At 37.0% G+C, this 11,200-nt stretch overlaps 2 protein-coding genes across 4 annotated transcripts; one reads left to right on the top strand and one right to left on the bottom strand.

Annotated features, from left to right (window-relative positions):
* LOC109718076 (acyl-protein thioesterase 2-like) lies at positions 265-4,638 on the bottom strand. Of its 2 annotated transcripts, none has more exons than XM_020244090.1 (10): positions 4,524-4,638; positions 3,650-3,729; positions 3,396-3,510; positions 2,289-2,325; positions 2,010-2,079; positions 1,725-1,829; positions 1,192-1,342; positions 1,017-1,099; positions 809-902; positions 265-715 (listed from the first exon to the last, which is right to left on the bottom strand). In XM_020244090.1, exons 2-10 carry the CDS (start codon positions 3,678-3,680, stop codon positions 628-630), a joined length of 774 nt encoding a protein of 257 aa, XP_020099679.1. In that variant the 5' UTR covers positions 3,681-3,729; positions 4,524-4,638; the 3' UTR covers positions 265-627. The 2 variants fall into 2 exon arrangements, with proteins under 2 accessions (XP_020099679.1, XP_020099680.1); XM_020244091.1 differs by lacking the exon at positions 4,524-4,638 and adding an exon at positions 4,342-4,441.
* Positions 6,830-10,521, top strand: LOC109718960 (protein arginine N-methyltransferase PRMT10). 2 transcript variants are annotated; one of them, XM_020245466.1, is made up of 8 exons: positions 6,830-7,162; positions 7,211-7,403; positions 7,512-7,617; positions 8,045-8,234; positions 8,500-8,685; positions 8,994-9,077; positions 9,478-9,684; positions 10,088-10,521. In XM_020245466.1, exons 1-7 carry the CDS (start codon positions 6,935-6,937, stop codon positions 9,652-9,654), a joined length of 1,164 nt encoding a protein of 387 aa, XP_020101055.1. In that variant the 5' UTR covers positions 6,830-6,934; the 3' UTR covers positions 9,655-9,684; positions 10,088-10,521. The 2 variants fall into 2 exon arrangements, with proteins under 2 accessions (XP_020101055.1, XP_020101057.1); XM_020245468.1 differs by having other exon boundaries at positions 8,533-8,685.

Consider the following 11,200-nt stretch of genomic DNA (forward strand, 5'->3'; position numbering starts at 1 on the left):
AATAAATATTTTTTAAAAGAATCCAGTACAAAAAGTTCTTGTGGTTGGCTGAAAAAGTTCAATTCATACAATCATGTCAACATTCAGATAAAACAAGATAATAAAGGAGAATGGCTTATTTGTACCAATGTTTTATTGAATAAAAATAAAGTAAAATAAAAATATCTCATTTTAAAATCCTATGGTTATGGAGCATGAATAACTCTCTTAGATGAATGGAAATGTAGTAAAATTACTGACAGATTCAGTGTGCAAAGAGAGCAGTTATAAAACACATATATGTGGGCTTAATATAGTACATTTGTCACTTCACGAGATAAATTATTAAGCCACAACTCATTTATTAAGATACAAAACCACTTACCGCAAAGCTCCGACGCATAATTCTTCAAAGGAAACACGGATTATATATGAATACAACAAACCCGAGACACTGAGCTGCTAAATTTTCAGAAATGAGAGTATCGATCGAAAAGGCGACAGCACCAGAAGAACCGATCCAACTATTGTATACCCACACCAACATCTACTATTTAACCACATATTAAGCAATTCATTGCACCTAGCTAGGGTGATTATTCGATCGCCATTTCATGGTGAAGCCCAAAATTTTTAGTCGATTGCTGATCACGAGTTGGATCCGTCAGTTCCCAGCATTGCAGTAAGCCATTTGCAGAGTTGCTCCAACTCCTGAGGGATTGTGTGGTGTCCGATCCTGCACGGGTTTATTACATAGGGGTTGATAATTACTTCCACGACCGGAAAAGAAACGAAGAGAAAACGTAGTTTAGCGAGGAGTTACTGTTACCAATTATACGATTTGAATGTCAGATTTGAAAACCCAACTGATCTCAAAATTTCAGCAGATCTCTCCCCATGCTTGTAGAGCACAACATCATCAGCTGTATTTAGATAATCAAATATTATGCTATTTGAACTTAAGATGCTTTTCAGAAAAGTAGAGATGTCGGTATAAAATCCTACTCCGGTTGCACGTCTAATAATAGGAGATATACCTCTTCCATGGCAAAGCAAAAGCGGCACGGAGGAAGCCCGTCTCATAGCCTCTTGAGAGCTTTCCAGCTTACTCTTCAGCATCCTAAAACCAACGAATTTTTCATTACGACGCACCAAAAATAGAGATGTTGCATCGAAGAGAAGAATTTGTGCTTAGCCATGGTAGGATGGTACCTGGCGCATGGAAGCCAACCGCTTAGAGCGACAACCGCACTTAGGTTAACAGGGTATAGATTGCCATTTCCATATTTTCCGAGTGCGAAACACGTTGCAGAGTAAAGTGCAATAGCACCGCCCATACTGAAGCCGCCAACACCGAGTTTGACTGAAATTTTAATCAAAAGAAACTATAATTTGTTAACACGATACCTGCAGAGAATTTAGGGCATTCAAATTCCACAAATTCATGCAGAAAATACCTAATATATTGGATTTCTTTTAACAAAACGGAATGATCAATATAGAGAAACTAAGTTGATCATGGGCCAAGAGAAGTGCTTAGCAACATATACAATCATCAGATAAGAAAGTGAAAAAAACTCTATTTAAAACTCGTGATATTTTGTGGGTCTTCGAGAAGAGATGCAAACCTCCTAGAGAGATCGAATTTGGGACCAAAAGTAGTAGTATGAACAGATTATGTAACTCATAAGCCATAAGTAAAAGTACACGAGCAAGTAGTTCTTTTTATCTTTGTGGAAACATACTATCAGCAGGCTCAGTTGATAAGAGGTTAGCAACATGCGCAGCTGAAGCATCCATTCCCTCAACATCATTAATGCCATCCTCTGAAAGATCTCCAACATCAAACCCTAGAACACAAGGGGAAAGAAGTAGAGAAAGGGAATTTTAAATATCATTGAAACAAAGCACCGGCGTTGCAGGATACTATCTACAGCTTCACATAAAGCATTCAACTTTGGAAGTGGATCATCCAGCAAACTATGATCTAAATGAAAGAGGTTCATGTAATGGTAGTGCAGCGAACTTACATGCATTGGTGGGGAATCCGCCGAACACTGATACAGGCTGTGTAGGGGAAGTTGGGCATATCCATTTAATCTGCATAAGCAAAATTAAGCTACAAAGGTCACACAAGAAAACAAAGGAAAAAAAAAAAAGAAGGAAAACTAGCTGAAGTTATAGTAACATACGTTTCTCAGAGGACCAAAAAAAAAGAAAAAAGAAAAAAAAAAAACTAGCAAATAATGATCAGTAGAGTAAGCAAATGAACAAATCTCACTATTAAGTTGCAAGAGTTTCAATCTTACATTGGGAAGAGGAAGAGTTTCCAACAGTTGAGACCAGCTGCAGATATAAAGCAGTGTCGACCAGGCGAAAAACATATCAGGTAGTATTTTGCTATTAACAACATTCAAGATTAAAGATGAAGAAAAAGACAGCACCGAACAATCTACAGAAAGAAATGTATAGCTAAATAATAAATAAGACTCTGTATCTCATTGGAGAGTCCAATGAATTTTCTATAGGTATTTGTATAACATAACAGGAAATAGTCATCGTCATGAAATCTTAGCCTGACAAAGGAAATGGTAAAGCTTAGAATTCCTGAAAGTGAAGGAATTATAGTTTATAAAAGCAGTATTACATTGATTGTGTTACAAAGGAAAATTGTCCGACGCATATACAACATGGAACTTTAGAAATCACTATGGCTAGAGCAAGATGAAGAATCGAAGCCAAATTAACTGGCAAAGACTTGATGTACAGCATGCTGGTAGTTCAAATATCCATACCGCTATAACAAATCTTAGGACTTGTTTAGGCCTGCTGAACCTTCTGAAAGTTGAGATGTTCAAATAGTTCTATACCGGCCTTTCAGAAAGCGCTTGGTGTTTGAGATGTTTAAGTAGTTCAGAAAACTGGATTGTAGATGCAACTCCTTTTTTTTTCCAGATTTTACGTGGCATAATCACGTTTCAGTTGTTACAACATTCAACTGTACTTTTGGCGAGAATAATAGAATAGAAATCATTGCTCACAAATACAAGAATAACAATACAAAGGTAAAAAAGACCGATCCAATCAAAAAGAAAGCTAGAAAGTTGTATTGGGCGTTCACTCAAACAACCCATATCCACTGAAAAATAGCTAACGTGAAAAAAAAATCAGCATTCAAATTGTGAATTTTTTCAGGAAAAAAAGGGACTTACACAACTAAGTTACCCGAAACATGAAAATTTATGTCTCATCAAAGTACAGAGCATAGGATTCATATCGATCCACAGGACAACTTCATTACAAAAGTATGTGGCTCTAACAAGAAGCAAAATAAATGATTCAGCATCTATCAAGCCCTCAAAAAGGCATAAAAGTCACTGTCATCATCCAATCAGGAGAGAGAGAAAGAGAGATACCTTGCTCCATTATCACCTAGTCCATGAAGCCACACTATTGTGGCTAGATGCCTCCCTTTTGGCCTCACTACATGGGTCCTCCCATATTCAAAAGACCTTGTAGAACCCCTACCACCTATAATTATTCATGTAAGCAAAAACACTAGATCACTAAAAAAAAAAAAACATATCAAAGAGGACTACTACAAATAAAATGGCAAAAATAAACAAATAAAATGGCAAAAATAAACGGAACAAAGAAACAATAATCAAACCAGAAGCAACTGAGCTGCTCCCATAGTTCATCTCAACTTCACCAAAAAGCAACCCTTGCAATGACTAGGACCAGGTTTCGCTGCAATAAAGAAGCGCCCATTTGACCTCTCTACTTATACCGATATACAGAGTATAGAATAAGAATAAGAATAAGAACCCATTAAACATAGCAAGACTAACAAAACCCAGAAAGGAAAAGAGATAGAGACAGAGAAAAAAAATGAAGCTTTTGTATTTGAGGTAACAGAATCTATGAGAAGGTCATAGACCAACATGCATCACCAAATGAGCCTATACAAACACAAATAAGGAAAGGAAAAGAAATGAAAAGGAAAATAAAGGGATTGGGTTTGCTTGTTACAGGAATCAATGCTTCAACATTAACTTTTTTTTTGTTTTTTTGCTTGGTTTTTAAGAACCCAAAACAAGGTTTGAACTTTGAAGCAGAAATGGTAAAAGGAAGGTATAATCAACAACAAGTTGCGAACTTTATGCAAGTAATCATTAAACAGGAATAAAATGCTTCCACATCAACTTATTTGAATGGCTTCTTATAACCCAAAACAAGGATTAAACTTTGCAGCAGAAATAATAGCAACATATACAATAAACTGGTAAAAAGAAGGTATAATCAACAACAAGTTGCAAGCTTTATGCAATTAATCATTAAACAGGAGTAAAATGCTTCTACATCAACTTATTTGGATGGCTTTTTAGAACCCAGAACAAGGTTTGAACTTTGAAGCAGTAACAGTATAGCAGCACAAAACATAAATAGGTAAAAAGAAGGAATAATTAACATCAAGGTGCAAACTTTGTGCAATAAATAATTAAAAAGGAGGGGGATTTGAAGTGGGTTTTGAGGGTACGAACCTACGATTGACAGAAAAAGTAAATGCTCTTTTCTCTCCCCCTGAATAAGTGTATTGGTCGGTGCTTGAGAAGTGCGAATTGTTTCCCTTTTTTTTTCTTTTAAGCACAACACGAGGGTGAAAGATGTTAATTTGTAGACCCCTCAACCAAACTCTAATTTTTAAATACGCCCCTGAACTTTTTCCTTTTTTCTTTGAAATCCTCAATTTTTAGGTACTTTGATTTAAATTACTTTTATCAAAGCAATATATACATATGTTTGGAGGGATGTAAGTGATAGATTTGTATGTATGGAAAGGTGCGAATGATAATTTTGATTTTGAAGGAGCATCTGTAATATTTTCAAGTTTTAAAGAGTTATATTTAAAATTGTCCCGAATTTTATATCAATTGACTATAATATTTTCAATACATATGGAGGCTTCTCAACTACATGTTATGCTGATTGAGACTTTTCTCAACTTCTAACTTTTGAAAATTTGAGTTGTTATTCTAACCATTAGGCATCAATTATTTCAATTTTGTCTCTGTGTAAAATTAATAAGTTTGATAAAACTTTTTGTTTATTTAGTTTAGAAAAATGTAAAGAAATACAGAATTTATCTGACCTATGAATCATTTGATATTTTGACTTTCAATTTTTAATAAATCATTTATCTCCACAGTTTGAAGTTAAAGTACTATCGACTGACTCACAGATCGAACAACTGAAAAAATTGAATAATAAGATCAAAATTTTGAAAGATTGAATAAACGATTCATAATAATTTATAGTAAAAACAAGTTATGTATAATGTACCAAAGAGAAATAATTTTTTTTTGAGAGATAAGTAGCACGCTACCCGCCTCGATTATTTCATTTAGAAATAAACTTAGCTGTAAATGTGAATCAACTAGGATTCGAACTTGGACAAAGAGAAATAAAGTTGAGGGGGACATTTCAATACATTTCCACAAAAATATATCAATAATGAAAATGGAGAAGGAGAGGAGCCTCTATGATCATCATCATGAGGGTGTGGAAACTTGGGAGGTGGAGACATGGAAAGGTGGAAGATGATCACGTGAGACCCACGTGGATCCTAGGCAGGGTAGCAGATCCTAGTGGAGCAAATTAAGGCCCACACTGCTCTCTTACAGGAGCCAATATTATTCCCTGGGTCATATGTGACAACACACCTCGTAACTTGCCGGGTCATATGTGACAACACACCTCGTAACGCAAATTGCGAATTAAACTTACGTAGTAGTTTCAAATTTTACTTTCGTTCTCAAAATTTTAAGTTGAGCTTGGATTCCGATCTTTTCACTTTCGAAGAGTAATTTGCGGTATCATCTGGTGCGTTCGTATATCTGTAAACTATTTATACTTGTTGAATTCCTATCTGTATCCATATATCCGACGCATAACATAATAGCTATGATACCGACTGTTTCTATAACAAGTGGCAAAGAACCTGATAGTTGGTATCCGAGACCCAAGTTCGCAGTATTACCCTGAAATCGGTGCCACCATATGTTTTGTGTCTAAAAGCTCTAGTTCGAGTCAGATGCGAGGCCATGCTAAACTCCGGTTGCATGTCGAACCACCATGAAAATGCACGTCAAGTTACGGTGAATTCAATTGTGCGCTGCAAAACCATGTTGTACCAGCTGTTTAAAGTAATTTACTGAGCAACCGTGTAGAAAAACGTACCGAACTTACATGAAATATAAATTATTTTGAGTTGGCAACTCAATCTTTCAAAATTTTAATTATACTATTTAGCCCTTTAATACTTTAATTTCGAAATTTAAATGTGTCGCTTATTTTCATAAGCTTTATTAATATAGTTCAAATAATTTTCATAATTATAAATTTATTTAAATAAAAAATTAGTTTAAATTTTAAAATTAAAGTGTTGTTAACTAACTCATATCAAACAAACTAAAATATTAGATAGTAAAAATTAAAAGTTTGAAAGATTAACTCGTCGATTCAAAATGATTTACAATCCAGAAAAGTTAAAAAAAAAAGGGGAAATGATCCCTACCTCACCGGCTCACCCACTGTCGATCTGAGCAAAACCCGAGCTGAGTGTGGGTTCAAACTTAAAAGCGAGCCTAACTTTAGGCCCGGGACATATTGTTTTCTTTTCCCATCTTGGACCCAGCCCAAATCTACAATAAAGAATACAATTAAAGCCCAACTCGGTCCAAAATAAACCAATTAGGTCGGGACCAATATAATAATTAAATCTAAACATGGACCAAATTTATATACAAGGCATCACGAATCTCAAAGACAATGCTATTCCCGCCGCAGATCTACAACTCATGCCCTAGATTGGAAACCCCCAAAACCCAACGTCTCTCCTTCAACCCCGTTCCCGCCCCCTTTCTCCTTCCTCCTCCCTCGGACACCACCATTAATGGCGACTCAGGAGAACGGGAGCGGCGCCGATGCTCCTCCGAGCAGGTCTTCCTCCTCCTCCGCCGCCGCCGCCGCCGCCGCCGGCGTCGACAAGGGCGTCGACTTCGCCAACTACTTCTGCACCTACGCCTACCTCTACCACCAGAAGGAGATGCTCTGCGACCGCGTCCGCATGGACGCCTACTACAACGCCGTGTTCCGCAACAAGCACCACTTCCGCAACAAGGTACCTAGGGCAATCCGACGGTTTAATTTGGTGGGATTGGTGCGAAAGGTCGTGCTGGATGTGGGCACGGGGAGTGGCATTCTCGCAATTTGGAGCGCGCAAGCCGGGGCGAGGAAGGTGTACGCGGTGGAGGCCACGAAGATGGCCGAGCACGCGCGGGAGCTCGCGAAGGCGAACGGCGTGGACGATGTCGTCGAGGTGATCGAGGGGTCGATGGAGGAGGTCACTTTGCCGGAGAAAGGCTAGTGCAGTGATATGTAAATATGTGTCAAATTCATCTCCCTTTTTGCTTTATTTACTCGAAGTATGGTATTTTGATTTGTGGCCGTGGGGATTGATTGCATTGCAGTTGATGTTATAATATCGGAGTGGATGGGTTATTTTCTCTTGAGGGAGTCGATGTTTGATTCGGTGATATGTGCTCGCGACCGATGGCTGAGACCGGATGGAGCAATGTATGTGTGTGATAATTTTCTTTCCTTTTCTTTCGATTTACTGCTTTTAAGTTTGATTCTTTGCTTGTTCACTGTGAGACATTGTTGGAACACTCTTCAAAGGTAAATTACAAGAAAAAAAAGCAGAAGATGATAATAGCATCATCTACAGGTAAATAAGGTCATCTTTACAGGAAAATGTTATTACAAAATACAAATGCGTAGTAACTGTCATTATTCAGGGTACTATCGATATTGGACAGAAATATATTGCAATGAACATTCTAGTTTTACATTCTGTGGCGCTGGGAGTTAATCTATGACAGTATGTTCTTAATTTAGTTCTAAAAATTTTAGTTCACGCCATACTTTTTCCTGTTTTACCTTTATTGGAAATTACTTCTAGTGGAGGTGCAACTCATCATCTGACCTAGTTTTGTTAATGCAGGTATCCTAGTCATGCTCGGATGTGGGTCGCACCTATAAGATCTGGTCTGGGCGATCAGAAAATCGATGATTTTGAACGTGAGATGAATGAGTGGCATAACTTTGTTGACGAGACCGAAGCTCATTATGGTGTCAATATGAATGCTCTGACAAAGGCCTACCGTGCAGAACATGAAAAATACTATTTGAAGGTAAATATTAGACCTCTTTCTACAATATGTAAAAACGTATATTTCCCTGTTGCTTTATATTGCTTTATGCTTTACACTGAACAATAACAGCCAATTGGGAATTCATGTGGAAAACATGCGTATGAGCATGTGCTTTTATATAAAAAAAATACTTCTATACATTTATGTTCTGTTGATTTTGACTGCCAGAAGCTGTAATCATCAATATAGTCCGATTTTGTTTTCGCTTGTTACTAATCCTCTGTAATTGTTCTGTACTTCCTAGACATCAATGTGGAGTAACGTTCATCCAAATCAGATTGTAGGAACTGCTGCTGTTATTAAAGAAATCGATTGTTTAACAGCTACAGTAGATGAAATCCGCAGTGTTATGGCACAGGTCACCATGCCTATTATTATGGACAGGGCAAGAGTGTCCGCATTCGCTGGGTGGTTTGATGTTCATTTCCGAGTAAGTTTTACCAGTTATATTTACAGAAATTTCTTCTGACATGCATGGAAAAACATCTATTCAAACATATGCTCCTGTAACATGTGACTTCTCGTATATGCCCTTGGATCTACCCCTATCTTAAGTTGGAAAGACATCACATTTATGCAAGGGAAGTTGGTTTGGATTGTTTTTTATTTTAAAGAGGGGGTTGGGGTGGTGTGTTTTTGTTGTTTGGGAGATGTCAATTCTTTTTCTCTGGGTGTATATGAAACTTCAGCTTTTGCAGAGATATGTATCGTTCTTATGTATTGACATCTTTCTTGTAGGGTAGCACGCAGAACCCAGCGATGCATGAAATTGAGTTGACTACTGCTCCGAGTGAGGATTTCGGGACTCATTGGGGTCAGCAGGTGAGATTTCCAGGCATATAAACTATAACATCATTTTTCCATTACATGGGATTTTGTTGGAGTTTCGGGCCTGTTTGGCTTCGCAAAAGATTTCTTGGAAGTACTGTTTCAGTAGACTTGTTCGAAAAAAATGTTACTAGCTTTTCTTCGGCTGTAATCCCTACAAACAGCTTCTAACTGCAGCAGAAGTGGAAGCTGGGCTTTTTTTTTTTCTCCTTTGGGTTTTTATATTTGGTCAGTAACTGCCTATTCTTTTTATATCAAATTGAAGCTCCTAAATAAAAGAATAAGAACGTTCTTGCTTTAGATTACCAATAATTGTACAAGAAATACCTGTGTTTGCCTGCATATTCTAGAAGAGTTGACATTTTACCCTTTTTTTTGGTTAAATTTTGAGCAGGTATTTTTGCTGCATCCTCCTATTAGAGCTAATGAAGGGGATAAAATTATCATGTCCTTCACAATGAGCCGATCCAAGGAAAATCATCGGTTGATGAATGTCGAATTCACCTGTGAATTGGAGCAGTCATCTGGCAAGCGGCTCTCGCCTGTCACTTCCAAGGTTTTCATTGAGTAGAAAGAAGCTAAATTCATCAGAGCAAGAATGGTATGCTTAAGCAATCTTTCATACTATTTCGCGATCACAATTCACTAATATTATGTGTAAACATGGCCACAAAGCTGCAGATTTAAAATTCAATTGCTAATTTTTGATCTCTGATTGATGCCTACCTTCTAGTGTTATCTGTTTGCTCTCTCTCTCTCTCTCTCTCTCTCTCTCTCTCACGCACACGCACACGCACACGCACACGCACGCGCACGCATGCCCGCACTCACACGTGCACGGGAACATGCACGCACGAGAAATATAGGTTCCTCAAATGTCGATATTGTTATCACATGCTTTTGATCATTTACTGAGTTGCTAATAATGCTGATAGTTTTTTCAATTCTGAACTTCCAATTGTTTTTTTAACTGCTGCTTAATTACATTTGTTGCTTGGCGGCAGGCTCAGGAACTCTCAAGTCTCAACTCCCAAGTGATTTGGTCGGTTTGTGTACTATTCTCTTCTATTAGAAAACAATTTGTTCTCGGAATGTCGGCAACGTCGATCCCGTGCAGACAATGGTGAAGTGGTATGAGTTTTCTTCATTGGACGCGATTCCGATCTACGTCACAGGACGTGTTTTTATGGAGCTTTTGAGGCTTAAAAGCTTTTGTAGTGGTCGGAGTTTCTATGACCTGTGTATTCACTTGTTTCTTTTGTCGAGTGTTTTATTCAAAGCAATTCATGGTTGAAAAAGTAAAAGACTTTCAGGTAAGTCTTATAAAACTGTTTTTGACAGAAGCCTGCTACTTTTTTCAGTTAGAATCCATTCGACAGTTATATTTCTGTAGAAATAATTTCACATTCATCTAATCTTATTTAAGCTTCCTGCTGCAGCTTTTGCGAATACAAATTTTTTGCTTAATTTACTGTATAGAATTAGGTACTATATTATTAATAGTGTTTTTGTGTTATTAGGTTTTTGGCTCCTAGAAGAAAGAATATACGTTTAGAATGATAGTGGTCTTTTAGAGTTTAGTGGGTAATTGGTTGAATAATATGATCTAATAAAAATTTGATAGTATCGAGCGCTTGGTACTATTCAGAATAGTATAGTAGTCTGATTTTACTATATATATATATATATATATATATATAGAGAGTGAGGCTACTATGCTATCGGAAGCACGGAGTCTTCCGTACTTCCAGCTCGTTTTCGATGTTGCGACTTTCGAATCGTCGATCGGCTCTGTTAAACTTGATCTAGAGTATTTGGAGTACATAGAAAATAAATTTTATTATTTTTCGATACCATTTGCCTAGTGATCGAATAGGCTCAAAATCAGCAAATTTCAATGGCCGTCGTTTGCAAGTTTAACGGTGTAGAAATATCCAAATCGCGTGAAATTTTGATAGAAAATTCTTTATACTATATAAAATAAGATCAATATTTTTGATTTAAAATTTTAATATCATATTATTATATTTTGTAAGATTTTTATTTTCAGCCGTTGATTTTGAGCCCCTTCGTTCACTAGGCAAATGATATCGTAAAATCATAAAATTTATTTTCTA

The sequence above is a fragment of the Ananas comosus genome, linkage group 12, assembly GCF_001540865.1.
Source record: "Ananas comosus cultivar F153 linkage group 12, ASM154086v1, whole genome shotgun sequence".
In the NCBI taxonomy this organism is placed as follows: Eukaryota; Viridiplantae; Streptophyta; class Magnoliopsida; order Poales; family Bromeliaceae; genus Ananas; species Ananas comosus.

Excerpts from the sequence above, each read along its gene's own strand:
- LOC109718076 (XM_020244090.1), bottom strand. The coding sequence starts at position 3,680 with ATGAACTATGGGAGCAGCTCAGTTGCTTCTG. Across the intron at positions 3,511-3,649 it reads GAGCAGCTCAGTTGCTTCTG|GTGGTAGGGGTTCTACAAGG; the intron begins GTTTGATTATTG and ends GAATAATTATAG. Across the intron at positions 1,830-2,009 it reads CGGATTCCCCACCAATGCAT|GGTTTGATGTTGGAGATCTT; the intron begins GTAAGTTCGCTG and ends CTTGTGTTCTAG.
- LOC109718960 (XM_020245466.1), top strand. The coding sequence starts at position 6,935 with ATGGCGACTCAGGAGAACGGGAGCGGCGCCGATGCTCCTCCGAGCAGG. Across the intron at positions 7,163-7,210 it reads AGCACCACTTCCGCAACAAG|GTCGTGCTGGATGTGGGCAC; the intron begins GTACCTAGGGCA and ends TTGGTGCGAAAG. Across the intron at positions 7,404-7,511 it reads GGTCACTTTGCCGGAGAAAG|TTGATGTTATAATATCGGAG; the intron begins GCTAGTGCAGTG and ends ATTGCATTGCAG.